General features: G+C 41.5%; 1 protein-coding gene across 2 annotated transcripts in view; it reads left to right on the top strand.

Annotated features, from left to right (window-relative positions):
- The first annotated feature begins 6 nt into the window (after positions 1-6).
- FAM102B (family with sequence similarity 102, member B) overlaps positions 7-15,756 on the top strand; it is a 51,837-nt gene continuing 36,087 nt past the window's right edge. For both annotated transcript variants that reach the window (XR_001145844.1, XM_004689711.2), the window contains exon 1: positions 7-189. Coding sequence is in view for 1 of the 2 variants with exons in the window: in XM_004689711.2 (XP_004689768.1) it covers positions 50-189 (140 nt within the window). In the remaining variant the exon portion in view is untranslated. The remainder of the gene's footprint in view (positions 190-15,756) is intronic.

The following is a 15,756-nucleotide window of genomic DNA, read 5'->3' as shown; positions in this document are numbered from 1 at the left end:
GCGCCCTTGGGGGCCGCCCCCGCACCCGGCTCGCCGGCGCCTGGCTCTCATGATGATGAAGAAAAAGAAGTTTAAGTTTAAGGTGGACTTCGAGCTCGAGGAGCTCTCCTCGGTGCCCTTCGTCAACGGGGTCCTCTTCTGCAAGATGCGGCTGCTGGACGGCGGCAGCTTCACCGCCGAGTCTCCCAGGTAACGCGCCCGCGCGGGCATGCCCGCTCCCCGCCGCGCGCGCTCGGCCTCCCCTGCGCGGCTCGTGGGCTCGGCAGCATCGCGGGCTTGACCCGTTTGCTCCGGGAGGGCGGCCAGCCTCGTGAGCGCCTTCCTCGGGGGCCAGGCTGGGAGCCGTCCGGATGTATTGATCCGCGGAGTGCTTCGCAAATGGCTCATCCTCTCCGTGGGGCTTGGCTCTTGCCCGCCCGGTTCCAGATGGTTCCTGGGAGCAGCTCTTCCCTCCTGAATTCTCTAGGAACCGGAGCCAGGGCCAGTGGGAAACGATGTTTCTGATTTCTCTGAAGATGTTTCCATGTTGGCGAAAGGCATCGTGGAACTTGAGCTGTTGCTGAGATAGAAACAAAATAAGCCAAAGTGCTGGAGGGGGCAGAGAACTCCCTAGAGGGGACTGGCCGAAGATGATGCTTGGTCAGGCTGCTGCGCCCTTGCAGGCTGCTGGGAGCCTGGGCGGTCAGGATGTGTCTGGAGAAGGCCTGGGCTTGACTGGAGCCAGGTATTCGCTGGCAGACTGGGGCACCAGTTGATGCCTCCCCAGAGAGCCGCGCCTCCAGTTACGCCAACACAGATATTCCCCGTCTTGATCTGGCCGCTGGTGGATCTCAGTGTGGAGGACTTAGGTCCAGGAGAGCCCCTGCCCAGCGCTCGTTTTGAATTGAACCCCTGGGCACTGCCAGGGCGAGTCATTGGCTGGTGAGGGCTGGTAGGGTGCTTTGAATTTCACAGCTGTTTGAGGCTTGACAAGTGTACCTTAGGGTAAGTGTTCCTCAAGAAAATAGAAAAATACAAGATTATAAGTGAACTTAAAAGTACCCGAGAACAAGGAAAGGGAAAGTTAATAGTTAAAGCTTATTTTGCCTAAATTTGCTTGTTGTAGAGTTTATTTCTACCCGGTTTCCTTTGATCTGCCATTCCTATTAATGTAAGTGAAGTAATGTCCATGGTTTGCGGCATGGGGGCCAGAGAATTTTCCGTGGTGGCAATATTGAAAGGCCTGGAAACCAGAAAATCGAAATATCCAGTTGGTGAAATCAAAGGATGTTGAAGCACTGTTGAATATAAAAATTTAATTTTGACCTAGGAGAGTTTTTACTCTCCTGTGATGACAGAAATCCACATCTTCTGTGGATATCCAGGTAATTAATTACACTCCATCATTTTTTTTTTTTTTGCACTGCCATCATTTTTAACGTGCTTAAGAGATTTAACTTACATTGGTGCAACAAATACGGTACTGGCTCTCACAGTGTTCAAAAGCCAAAGCCAGTTCTTGACGGTGTGTGCAAGTGACAGACAATCTGACCCTGCTTTGCTGTAGGGTGCCACCCACCCACTTCTGGCGGTCAGACCAGCTCTTCTGGACCAGTGGTGACACCTGCTGGTTGAGGCCACTGGCCAGCTACCTCTCTGCTCCCTCAGATTATCACTTACCTGGTGTAGCCAATGGTCGTTTCTACAGAGACCAGTACAGGTTGGTCCCTTTAAATATGCTTGTTAACTCTTACAGCAAGCCTATGAGGTAGGGGCGCCCATTTTGTTGATGAACAAACTGAGACTTTCATGAGATCCCTACATCTAGTAAGTGAAATGCCAAGGTTCTGCTATGGGCTGTCTCATTTCAGACTCACGCTACCAGATAAAGGAGAAAATTGTGTGGTGCTAAATGGATCTTTCCTAATGGCTTTAAATAAGCAAGATGTATAATTTGATTTGTACTTTATGAGAATTGAAAGGAAAGGAAAATGCAGAGTACACAGTTAAACTTAACCCTTTCGCTTCCAGCTGAAATTTGACTTTAATCAAGGTCAGTGAGGTTAAGAATAGTGATTCATATAACCAGACAGACAAAAAAAAAAATAAAAACAAAAAACCATGCATAGCTTGGAGAGAAATGATTCATAATATGGAACCTGTGCCTTTGAAGTTAAAGAGAGGTGGATGGTATAAAGCTAAGAACAGGGTTTAAAATGAAGCAGATATGAGCTTAAATCCGAGCTCCACCTTAGTGAATCTGGGTGTGTTATTTCGCCTCCCAAACCTTCCGTCTGTAAAATAGAAGCCATCAGTGGCATGTGGAATTGTGAGGACTTACTCAGGTAATGTACCTAAAACAGTGCCCTGGCACCCAGTGTGATTGCAAAGAGAAGAGAAGGAGCTTGTGCAAGAGGACTTGTTTTTCTCTAGCTTTTAGATGTAGTTCCTTTAATCTGACAACTATGAAAGTGTTGATTCGAGAAAGACTCATTTTTCAAGACAAGAACTGAAATACCTTGAAGCATGTGAACTATTGAAAAAACGCATCAATTTTAATTCTTGGATGTCAGTCTAAACAGTGCACGTCTGAATGCTAGATCTTGATTTTTTTAAAGCGCACTTTGTGTACTTCTTGTAAGTTAGCTAACACTAACACTTCTGTAAAAATATGACAAAAGTTAAAAACAGCAGGCCATAAGCCTACATTAAGTAATATTTATTTTATTGGAGAAAAACCGTACGGTACATAGCAAATTAGAAATATATTTGCTTTAGTTTTGGTGCCAAAAACTAAAGATGCAGTTCATTCATTGTTCACTGAATATTGATTCTCATGCCCAGGGCTATGAGAAGTACCACAGGAAGGCCCATAGGGTATTATCTCTACTTAATGAAATTAGATCGTAGATGTATAACTGCTTGACAGTAGGAGAAGACAGTTGATTCAGTGCCTAATCAGTCAGGCAATTCTAAGGCAAAACTTTATTTACAGCTGCAGCAGTTACTGAAAATTATATTAGACTTATGTTTGAGGTTGTTGAGAGGATGAATTCGCATGACAAGGAAGTGGGGGGAGGGCGACTGAGCAAGTCTGCAGTAGTAAATACTGGTGATGGACCAGGAGAGCTCAGAGTGACAAAAGCAAAAAATAAATGCTTTTGAATGCTTTTATAAAGAACTTGTTTTCCACTGCTCATAGGATAAAATTCAATCGAAAATTATTGCAGGAGCTTGTAATATGATGAAAGTGGTATTTAAGCTGACAGTTAGTGCTTTTTGGATTCAGGTGGGGATAGATGAAATTTGGGGAGACAAATTAGGAGGCTATTAAAATAGCCCAGGCAGACAGGATCTAATAAAAACTTGAACTCAGAGGTTTCTCATGTAACTGATGAAATGGTAATGCTATAATAAATGTCTTTGTGTCAAGAAGAGTATTTGTTTTGTTGAGAGTAATAGCAAAATGGCAGGAGAGGCTAAGAGGAGGTAAGTATGCTTAAGATACTACACTGAGGGGACAGTAAGCTTGGGGAGCAGTTGTAGACATACTTATTGTGGGTTTCTTAGATTCCAGTCTGTTTTGAATAAACCTGCTTACAGAACTTTTCATCTAGAATTTCCTTAAACCTTTTAAACGATATAGTGAAAATTAATTTTAGAAGGATGCAATTTCTCCTGGAAAGGTTGTCCAATGAAGAGACTAGAAAAAAATATAGGAACTAAAAGTTACTTATTTGTAATAAATGTTACTTATATGAGTGGGATAAAAGTCAGATTTGATATGCCATAAGTAATAAAACATTTAGAGGATACATTATATGATTATAGTGATCTAATAAACAATCATTACATAATGATACAGTCATGAAAGCCTTTCAGAAGAAACAGAATATTGCATCTTTAAATCTTGTCAGCACACTCTTCTGTATTATCATTTAAATGGCTCTTGAGGTGTTTGTTAAAGCTGGTTTAATTCCTGGTCTGGTTTAATAAAAGAGTAAAAAGAACATTTTCAGTACTTTTTCTGGTACACAAGTTTGCCTTTGGCCATCTTTTTTTATTTTTTTTTTATGCTCATAGCTAAATACTTTTGTAGTTTCACTTGAACTTGTGGCAAAAACCATGTGAATTCAGGGAGTGTCCAGGAAGCTAATGAGTACATCTGTGTATTGGATCATTTACTTTGTAAACAAGTTGAAGGGATTTCTTTTCTTTGGCCAAAGTACATCTTCTTGTTTGCAAGATTTTAATTCACTGCACATTGTGTACTTTTTATTAGTAACTTTTTCCCTTATTGCAAAAGTAGTGTAGATTCATGTGGAAAACTTACAAAATAGGGGGAAAAAAAGAACAAAAATTGCATATAAATAAGCCTACAAGAGATAGATAGTCACTATTGATAATGCCTTGCTGTGTAACTTTGAAGTGTTTGTGTACACACACACACACACCCCTGTCACACATTCACCCTTCCACACACACACTTGTCGCATATATTTTTTTAACCAAAATTGAATTGTACTGTATTTGGGTTTTTTTTTTAAAGATTTATTTATTTATGCATTCAATAACTGGGGTACAGGCTAGAGGTGAAGAGGGGGGAGGATTCACCAGCAACAGAAATTTTAATGCCATTTTCACCAGTAAGTTGATATTCACTATTTGTCATTCAACCTTGTGTCAGTTTATGAATATTTTTTGAAAGAATGCATATAAAGAAAGAATTTATTGTAGCTTTGCTAAGGCCAACAAATACAGAAATTTCCCCTGTTTTAAACATATGAGGAAGTTATATTGGGAAGTATTTTCTGTTCTATGCACAGCTTATAAAGAATTCATGTTTATTTGGGGTGTCAGCCTTTAAGAGACATTATCAAATAGAGAGATCCAGAGGAGTACAGGAGATTCTGAGGAGTCTTGAATTATGTTAACACTAGGGGCTGGGGAGGGTCTCAAGATCATGGACTTTGAGTTTAAAAAATTCATTTAATTCTTACTAGTCTCTCTTCTAGAGATGATGCCTCCTGTTGAGTTAGGATAGATGCAGGGGCTGTGTCACATATATTTAAAAAAAATTAACAAGTGGCTTAAATGAAATAGTTGATTTCTCTTTCATATAAAATCCAAGCTGATACGTGGCTGTCTTCTGTCAAGTTGTCAAGGGCCCTGACTCTTTGTCTTGTGGCTCAGTTATGCCAGGTTATAGTTCTCATCAACGCCGACCAAACCGTGGCTCTGTCATCCAGATTCCAGCCAGTGGGAAGAAAAAAAGGGGAGGCAGACAGGGATGTCTCTTGTTCACAGCCCATTGACCAGTACTAAGCCCAAGGCCACATCCAGCCCCAAGGAAGGTTTAAGAAATAACATCTTTATGGCCCCACAGAAGATTCTGTAATGATAAAGAGAAGGGAAGGGCGGGGGTCAAGGGACAACTAACCTCTAGCGCAGCTATTTATTAGAAGTAAGAAGTTTGAGTCTCAGAAAAGGAACATCACTTGTTCAGTGTCTCACATCAGTTAAAAAATACCTGAGGCCCTCCCTGGTGGCGCAGCGGGTTAAAGCACAGCAGTATGAAGCTAAAGCCACTTCAGCATGAGTTCGATCCCCGGCCCGGAGGTGACCACATGGTGTGGCAGCCCTCTTCTGATCCGTCAGCAGTGTACTTCATCTATCTGCCTGTTCTGCTCCCCGCTCTGTGTTTGATGAATCCTCTCACCGTTCCTGCCCCTCTGGCCTGTACCCCAGTTCTGTAGGCATGAATAAATAAATCTTTAAAAAAAAATACCTGAAAGACTACCCCATAAAGAGGGACTAGACTTACATTGAATGTACAAGTGGGAGATGTTCAAGAAGGTGTGTTTCTATTCTTACAATATTTAGGTGAACACTGCAGTGAGTAGGTTGACTCAGTACCTTGTGTATTTATCAAGAATGTTATCCTCCGCTAGGAGGATGGGCGACCTAGATGATTCTTGAGACCCTTTCTAACCCCAAGATTCTACCATCAAGACTTCAGCTTTATTTCCTAATATTGTTCTTCCTCAACCTTCCATTTTAGCCAAGACAGTGATCTTATATTAGCCAAAGGTGTGTGCATTTTTGTCTTGTGTATCCCCTCTCCTCTTCCCACAATTTCCTTCTTTTACTTGATTCAAATTCCAACCTCTTCAAGGTCTAGATCAACTGTTTCATCACTTTCTGCCTGTAACCTGCCCCAGCCTACAGTCCTCCCACCACTTCCCTCTAACACTGAATACACACACTGTCCTTAATAAATGCTGGTTACTTACTGGATAAATGAAATCTTTTCTCGGGGTACCACTTGGACTTCACTTCCCACTCAGTTCCTTTAGTACTTGATTCTGCCAGTCATCTCACCCAATTTTTTTCTCTTAATTTCTTTTATGAAAAATTTCTATGCAATGTGAAGTCTACAGTAGTAAAAATAAATATGAGAAAAGGAGAAGGAAATGTTTAACTGATCAGTGTGTAGGGAGTTGGGGGGAGGTATGTATGGTGGGGTTAAGGAGAAGGTCAGAGGAAGTATCACAGAAGAGAATTTCTTAGCAAGGTTTTGGAAAAAGTCTAGTTGGAAAAGGAAATGGAATGATTTAAAAAACCGTGTACACACTGGTAGCACATGACATGTATGTTTATAGAGGTATGTTACCCCTGCCACAAAGAGAAGGAGAGTGGTCATTTCAGAGTCTGGACTTTGAGACTGTAAGGCCTTAGAAACCAAAGGGAGACTCAGCCAAAGTTAATAGGTTTGTCTAGGGCTAATATTTAAGAGAAATCTCATCTGACAGTGACAGCCTTCCGTTTGCAACCAAGAAAGGTAGAATAAGAGACATGTCGATAATGACAAAAGAGCAGAAAAGTTTCAGCAATAGGAGAGGATGCTGACCACTGATGACCTATGAAGAGCCAAGTGCAATTTAAAACATGAATTTTAGTGATGGCAAATTGCATGCTTATGCATTTTCTCCAGCAGTGCCTGTAGATTCAAGATAGGAGGAAATGGGTGGTAAGATTGATTCAGGCTGAGAAGTGTGTAGGTGAATGGGAAGTCGGAGGTGAAGGGACGAAGTGTGTTGGAAAGGAAAGTACTTAAAGAGCCAGTCACACTTCATAAGGAGAGAAATCAGACCAGGAAGGTAGTCATAACTGTAGACGGTTGGAAGATGGAGACCACCATGATTGTAAAGGAAGGTGCATATGGAGGAATGAGGCTTGATGGAGTTAGAGGCAGATTTGATGGGGTTAGTTACGCACTCGAAGAGTTGGACATTAAAATTTGAGATTCCCTCAGATTAGCAGGTTAGAGAGTTGGCAAAATATAGATGTCGCTGTTACCAACGTAGTGTGCATATAGGAATAGACAAAGAACTCTGGATCTAGGGTGTTAGATTATTTGCATGGTATGATTGTATGATTGCAGGTGTTACAGTGAGGACAAAAAAATCAAGAGACAATTGTGACATTAACTAGAAAAGGATGATATGGCCAGATAGTGTGTCCTGGTGTTTAAGCCTCAAATTTGAAAATAGACGTTACAGCTTCCAAGTGGTATTGAGGGGGTCAAGAAAATGCTAACAGTACCTCTTGAGGAAGGTGGAGAAAACTCACCATCTACTCTACAGGGCTCAGCCATAGTGTCCTCGTGCCAGGTTTCAGTCAGACCACGGGAAGGGTATTAACTGAAGTCTGTTTAACACCTGGGACCAGGGTTTCAGGTGATAATGGTAGATGAGTTGGGAAAGAGATCAGCAACAGGAGAATGAAGAGTGAGAAAGACTAATACTAAAACAATAGGACAAAGCAGACTGGGAAATTAAGGAGAAGAGGTAACCAGGACTTGCATTTTTTTTAGCCTTTTCATCTGCATTATAGGGATAAATGGCATACATAAAACGGAGTGATCTTAAGATTTCCAATATGCATATAAAATAATTCTGTGTTCTCTCTCTGGCTCAAGTAATACAAGTTCCATTACTATTCTGGATGTATGAAAATGAGGTCATATTAGGTCTTTTCCTTCTACTGCCCGGAGACGTTCTTGTGTGTGAGTGTGTGTGTGTGTGAGTGTGTGTGTGTGTGTGTGTGTGTGTTCTCTGTCTCACACTTGCCTGTGTAAACACAAACATAATCTTCACCCTCACCAATCTTTTCATTCTCACTTCCTAGAGCAATATATTCTTCAGTTCAGTGCCAATCTGTATCTTTTATCCCATCTCACGTTCCACATTTCTTTCTTTGCAGTTCTGATTCAGACTTTATGAAAAAATAATCTGTATTTGCTGTCTCTTACACTTTCTTTCTCTCCCCTCAGCTCCCTATTTTGACTTCCATCCGGTAGTTTCAGGAGAAACTGTACTTGCCAACACCATCGGCTTTCCCTTACGGCTCTCTCTAACCAGTATTTCCTCATTTGCACCTTTGTGCTGTTAAACAGATTAAACATTCTGTGATTATTACCTTTTCTTGAAACTTCACTATCTTAGCTTCCATGAGCTTTATTCTTTACTTTAATCTACTATTTTTCTGTATCTTTTCCTGAATTCTCTGAAGGAAATTTTTCCCAACACCCTCTTTCTGTCTTTCTTTTTTTTAATAGACGTTCTTCTTAGGATCTATTTTCTCAAAAAATATTTTCTCCCATTTGATAGGATACATTTTCATTTTGTTACTGGTTGCCTTTACTTTTTAATATTATGTGGTCTCATTTTTATTTTTGCTTTTATTATCTTTGCTCTTGGTATCAATTCCCCCCCCCCCAAAAAAAAAGAAAAAAAAAATCACCTCCAAGACTGATTCCATGGATCTTTATTAACTGTGTTTTCTTCTAAGAGGTTTACGGTTTCAGGTTTTATGTTCAGATTTTAATACATTTAGTTTATTTTTGTATAAGGTATAGATAGTAGTCCAATGTAAGTCTTTTGCATGTAATGTCCAATGGTGAACTTGGGGGGAAGTTTCATTGGATTCAGGAGTTTGGAGGTGAGCAGATAGTCAGACAACAGAAGCAATGAGTGTTATTTCTCTTTTGGGAAGATTTCTAATGAAGAAAAGGAGAAAATTAGAATTAAGCAAAGGCAGAAAACAGGAACAAACAACAATTTTGTGTAATTATTGTTAAGATAAAAACTTAAACATTATTATAAGTTGGGATAGAGAAATAATGGAAGAAAAAAATAGACACAAACCTATGATTTAAAGTTTGGTTTTTTTGTTGTCTTAGAAAAAAATATTTCTCTCCCGAAACCAATTCCGGTTTCAGAAGAAATTCTCAAACTTTTCCTAATGAAATGCTAGTTCCAAGTATTGTGGCTTAGGAACCAGTTTATGTCCAAAATTTATTTTAGCTTAATGAAATGAGGAATAGACAGAGTATTGAGTTTGGATTTTGTATGTTTGTTTCATTTCATTTTAGAGCGTCATCAGTAGCATTCCATTAGAATAAACTCATTTAGTGACATTTTCTTTCTCGTTAAAATTTCAGGTATTTCCTTGTTCACAAAGGCAAGAGCATTTCAGTAGCAACTTCTGGGAATTCTCTAGTGCTAATGTCTTTAAGTTATTAAGACTTTATTTTCTGTTATTTCCTTACTGGGGCAAATTCAAGATCCCATATATTATTATATTTTAAAATACATATATTTTTAAAAGATATAGTTTAAAAATGTCTTTGCAGACCTCCCAGTCATGAAGGTTTCCCCAATTTTGGTCATTCCTTGTTATTAGAGAATGACTTCTCATTTCATCTGAGAAAGCTCAAATGAAGAATCATTCTTGGACAGCCCTATTTCCTCTATGTACAAGGCAGAGGCCGTTTTAGAAATAACAGCATCAGGAAGGCAGTTAGAAAAGATTGTTCATAGCCCTTGCAAAAGAAGGTAATATAGTTCCAAAATTTTATTTGTAAGCCAGACTAGGAAAGAGCCTTATGTAAGCAACCATAAATTACTTTTACAATTTTTATTAACAGAAAAATAAACTCAGTCTTTACATTAGTAATACAGATAATATGATGCATTTATAATTGTATACAAGTGAGAGCTAAACTTTCATTATACTCATAAAGTGTCAGCCTTTTTGAAACAACCGGGGACTCAGTAATAATTGTAATGTCAGCACTTGCCATTTCCTAATTTGAAAGACTGTAAATTAACATCAGCTGTTGGCAAATAAATAAAGCTTTGTGATGCATAAACCTATGCTGGCTGTGATTTGCCTTGGTCACAGCCAGCCTAGGTTTATGCATCACAAAGTGCCTCAGAAGTGTTTGCTCAGTGCCATCCTTCCAGGGACGCCCTGTGGTCCAGCCCTCTCTCCACCCTCAGACCTCATGCGGCCTCTTCCACAGACCTCCTACCCAAGTACAGCTAACTGAGAGTGTTCCCATGCCTTTGGTTTTCATTTATTTCATTTGCATAGTCTTTCCTCACTATTGTATCATTATCTTTTTTTTTAAGATTTATTTATTTATGCATACAGAACTGGGGTACAGGCCAGAGGTGCAGGGGCGGTGAGAGGCTTCACCGGAGACAGAGTGGAGAGCAGAACAGGCAGATCGACGAAGGACACTGCTGAGGGGAGCAACAGGCAAGGCAGGAGAGGTCTGCCGCGCCACGTGGGTCACCTCCCTGGCATCAAGCTTGCACTGAAGCGGTGGTGGCTAGCTTGCAGTGACTCTGTGTCCTAACCTGTTGCGCCACCAGGGAGGGCCCTCGTTACCATTATTTTAAAGGATAGCCAAGGCGACCAGGGTAGGTAGAGAGAGCCTTCACAGCACAGTCTATAATACACTGTACTCTGTTGATACATGTTGTCACATTCCATCTGTGTCACTGACTCACTCTACTCTCAGTCTCAAGAATGTAACTGTTCCTGCATCTTTCTCTTCCTTATCTGTGGCCCCCAAATAGATCATGACGACCTGCTCTTGAAATTCACTACTTAATAACCCTGTCTGAAAATTTCCTCTGGTACTGTAACATTCCCTCTCGATAATTATACATGTAAAAATATCAAATAAGAATACTTTCATAACACACAGCCGCTTTTCACAAAAATCCTGTCCTCAGTATCTCTCGTTAGTAAGGCCATGCCAAATGAGCATATAAAAATGTGCCCAGGGAGTTACAGGAACAAGAGAACAGTTTTAGCCAGAGACTGGGGAAATGTACCATAGAAAAAGCTTTTGGTTGAAGGCTTGATTCCTCACACTTTGTGCTTTCCACGGTGCTTTATACTTATGTTATGTCACTTGCATGTAATGAGGATTATTTGCTTGCTAAGATACATTTGCCTTGTCTTTATATCTATTTTCCTACTGAATATTACCAAACGAGGAGCCCTGAGGTTCCTCAGAATGTCCAAAACTGGACTATCATTTCCCTCACTGTGTAAACACTACCAGCAGAGTGAATAAATATCTTCTTGGCATTAAATTCTTGGCCAAAAACACCTCTGGGGTGTGAGAAGTTCATTTGTCCTTAGCACTGTAATTAAAAGTCACAATTTTATAGATATGCTTTGTCATTGGAGTCTTAAAATACTTATTTTTGCCTCAGTTCCCCAAATGTTCCTTTCCTTAGGAATCTCTATTTTCTATAAAGTGGAAATTTTTGTTAATTTTGAAGAAATTTTTCTATTCCTAAATTTAATGATTATTTCTCTCTGGATGACAAATGTAGTGGACTTAGAACTTAAATGCTTGATGATAACAACTTTTTACATTTATTATTGAAGGTCACTATAAGCCAGGTACTATTCCATTCACCAAATGTGATAGTCACTTGATTTCCCAAAATTCCCATAAAGTGGAGGTGCTGCTGCCAGCCCGGTTTCGTGGAGGAGGAAGTGGAAAGAAGTTGGGGAATGAGTCCACCGACAGCTGGGCACCCACGGACGGGCAGTCAGGGAGGCAGGATTTGCCCCCAAGCTAACTGGCCCTGGATGAGGATTCATCCCCCATGTAATAATACTATCTAGCGAAACAGCTTGCATGCCTCATCTTGATTTTTCATCACAATTCTTTAAAAGTTAAAATTTCCTTGAATTACCAAGACAAGGCATAATTTTAAATAGGTGCTTAGAATATACACACAACAGCAATTTAAGTAATATAGTTTGCTGGTATTATACCTAGTCGCCCAAAGAATAGATCCGTAATTTTCATTTTTTATAGCACTTTGAAAGACTTTTTAGATTTTCTTTCTCTTTTGAAGCATAAACAATTACCACAGCACTATTTATCCTCCAAGTCATCTGCTGATTTCATAATCAACAACATTAACATTTTATCTTAGAAATACTTGGGCTTTCCATAGTCCCAGCACAGATCATATTCTGTTGCTTTGTTTCTTGAAAGTAGTTAAGCAACTGTATAAAACTCATAGGAAATTAATGACTCACATAACGGAAAGCATCTACTAATGTGCCTTTCGTCTCAATTGCCAAGTAGTCTGAGCTTGTTTCCACGGCAACCCATCAGTGTAACAAACTGTCACGCACCATCTTTGCCGTTTTGCTGTTTGTGTAGTTTGGACAGCTTTCTGACAGCTGTGTGTATGTGAGTGTGTATGCATGTGTGCGTGTGTGTGTGTGCGCTTTAAATATTATCACCAAAGAACATTCTGTGTATCTGCCTTGGGCACACAAATATTATTTTTACTTAGAGAAATTACTTAATCTTTAAGAGCTGCTGTTTTTATAGTTACAAAACTGAAACATTATTTAAATCAACATTTATTTCTATTTGACTTCCGAACCAAAAGTACATAATCCGTTATTTTTAAGCTTATAAAAAAATTCTTGTGTCATACTGGTTCACTGCATCCATGTGTAATTATAGGAGAATCTGCCAAAGACAAGACAAGGGACAAAGGAAGTTGGGACCTAGATTCTTGTCCTAGGGGTTGGATGATGGGAGACGCTGAAATCTCCACCAGCTTGCCAGCCCCGCGGGATGTGAAGTATTCAGGAAACTAAGGCAAACCAGGTCCCCCAGGACACCAGGCCTTCTCTTGCTAGCTGAGTTAGGGATGGATTCCTACAGGACATCATGACTAAACTAAATGAGTTAAACTTGTGAATGTGGGAAGTTGAAGAGGAAGGAGAGTATGTAGCATGGAAGAGAAAGAGGAAGAAGGAACATGTATGTCATAAACACAGATATGCAAATGAGAACTAGTGTGAAGTAAAGTAAATGGGGACAAGCAGCCTGAGACACATGTGGCCATGGTGGGAGACCAAGCACCAGCGGAGCCTGGTCATGGAGACAAGTAGGCTGGGCCTAGTCCTCCAAGATCCTGGGAAGCAGTGAAGGACGTCATCAAACTTACATTTTAGAAGGAGCCCTCAGGTGGCAATGAGGAAGGCGGATTTCTGCAAGCACCATTTAGAAGGCCGTTGATGGCAGAACTGATGAGGGGCTGACAGGTCATGGTGCTAGACACACCACACAGAGGTTGATTTAGGAATGTCCTTGAGTAACATCGGTAAGAACTGGTGGTGGGACTGTTTACATGTTGACATTGTTAGTCAACTGTATTCATTGAGGGTTTCCTGTGGCTGGCTGTGTATTGTCTGGAGTGTTACTGCCTTGTCTGGGTTTCACCTACAATAAGTCAAGTCCACAGGCAGCAGATCTATTGCCAGAGGTGTGGGCGGATAACTCCTTCCAGGTCCCCGGGCAGGATCCCCACCCAGATGAGCAGGACTGCAGTAAAATAGAATTGAAGTGCAGTCCCAGCATCCTTCAGGACCCATAGTCTGGTTCAAGATAGGCAGGTGTGGCTCCCGCTGGGCAGCGGCACCACTAGACCTCAGTAGAGGGGCCAGTGCCGGGTGACCAGGCTGCTGCAGCCAATCCATAGTCAACAGGCTGAGCGCCAGAATTGCCAACAGGCTTGTCTTTTCTTGGCTCCTGGGCAGCAAGGACTACCTGCAGGATTACCCAGGTCCACGGCCAGTGGCCCTGTTTCTGGGCACACACATACAAGTTGAGCATCCCAGATCTTTTGTGGATGGGGCTGGCAATAGAACATTGCTTTTAGCAAAGGGGCCTAGAGCCGTGTCTGCGAGGGTCAGGCTGCCTCAGAACTAGAGCAGGCCTTGACTATGGGCCTGGTCGCAGCACATGGCCCAGCTCCTGCCCTGTTTGACCACAATCCCAAAGTCTATTCCATCAGTCCAGAGACTGGCAAGAGCAGGTCTTCACCAACCAAAGCCAGTCTGTAAAGTCTAGAGAAGGTCTCTGCTTTTTCTTTTTCTCTTTTAAAGATTTATTTATTTATGCACACAGAACTGGGGTACAGGCCAGAGGTGCAGGGGCAGTGAGAGGATTCACCAGAGACAGAGTGGGGAGCAGAACAGGCCGACTGATGAAGTACACTGCTGAGGGGAGCAGCAGGTGAGACAGGAGAGGTCTGCTGCGCCATGTGGGTCAGCTCCGGGGCCAGGGATCGAACTTGCACAGAAGTGACTGTGGCAGCTTGCAGTGATGTGCTTTAACCTGTTGCACCACCAGGAAAGGCCCATCTCTGCTTTTTCAAATGCACATGTATCATACAAGACTGCACAGATCACCAAGAATTAGGTAAACATGATTCTAGTAAAGGAACTCCATAAAGCTCCTATACAGACTGAGGCCCAGCCCTGCCTTCTCAAGGCTGCCCTCTGCAGTCCTGGATTCTACCAGGTTGTTGAGAACCTGAGGCTCCCCGCCAAGCCACTTTTGTCTTTGTGTGTCTGTCAGATACTTGTTTCTGTGGAGAATGAAGGCTGGGGACCTCTTATTCCACTATCTTGTTCTATAGGATAATTTTAAATGAGGGATACAGGACTCTGGGATTCCTGACGCGTCTACTCCTTTGTGAATAGCATTTGAATTCTGCAGATTGCTTTAATTGGGACTGAGAAGTCCTAGGCTCTGTCTGTTTGGATTTAGTTCATCTCATATTACAACGCCAAAAGTAAGCATTTTAAATAATAAGGCTTAAGAAGTTTAGAGGGCTACGTCTAGGGCCACATGGTTAAAGAGACCCATCCTCCTGCCAGAGAGGCACTGCATAGCTTTTCCTCAGAGCGGGCTTGTGGTCAGGGCAGATGTTGGCACTGTATCATCGTGGTAGTTTCCATGTAGAGGAAGAAAGATGAAGAGTCATTATGTCAACTATCTCTGTTTTCCATTGTGCCTTTCAGAAGTCACACCTAATAACCTCCATTTATATCTTACTGACTTATGATGTGGTGCCATTTCTGTGAAGCGCCCTCAAGTCAGGGCTGCAGAGATCCCTCTGTTTTGCCATGTCAGAAAAATTAATCTCAGTCTTCTGCAGAGATAAGGAGAAAATTCTGATGACCTGTTTCTAGCACAGTCCCTTCTTCACTCTACTTCTGCTCCGCTTTGAGAATCGCACGTTGGGCTTTTACCAACTTGAAATTCAGAGTTCTCCAGTTTGCTGAATGACTGATCACTTGTCCATCCTTGGCCACTTATTCTGTCTCCTTTCTGGTTCTCTCTGTCCTTGTGGTGTGGCTTTAAAAACAGGTGATTTGGGGGAGGAGAGAGGCTAATGGCATGTGTTCAACCTGCCACCTTTAACTAGAATTTTCTAAGATGTTTAAGAAAATTAAAAGAACAATTTTTTTTTTTTTTTTTAGTCTTGTTTGTGATCACCGATCTTTTGTCAGTGCTTCAGTGACGGGAGCACCCGAGGGCCTTGAAGCCCACCTCGCCGGCCACCTGTACGGGGTCCACAGGCC

The sequence above is a fragment of the Condylura cristata genome, unplaced genomic scaffold, assembly GCF_000260355.1.
Source record: "Condylura cristata isolate star-nosed mole 26May11 unplaced genomic scaffold, ConCri1.0 scaffold00026, whole genome shotgun sequence".
Classification (NCBI taxonomy): Eukaryota; Metazoa; Chordata; class Mammalia; order Eulipotyphla; family Talpidae; genus Condylura; species Condylura cristata.
This window is presented reverse-complemented; position numbering and strand designations above follow the sequence as displayed.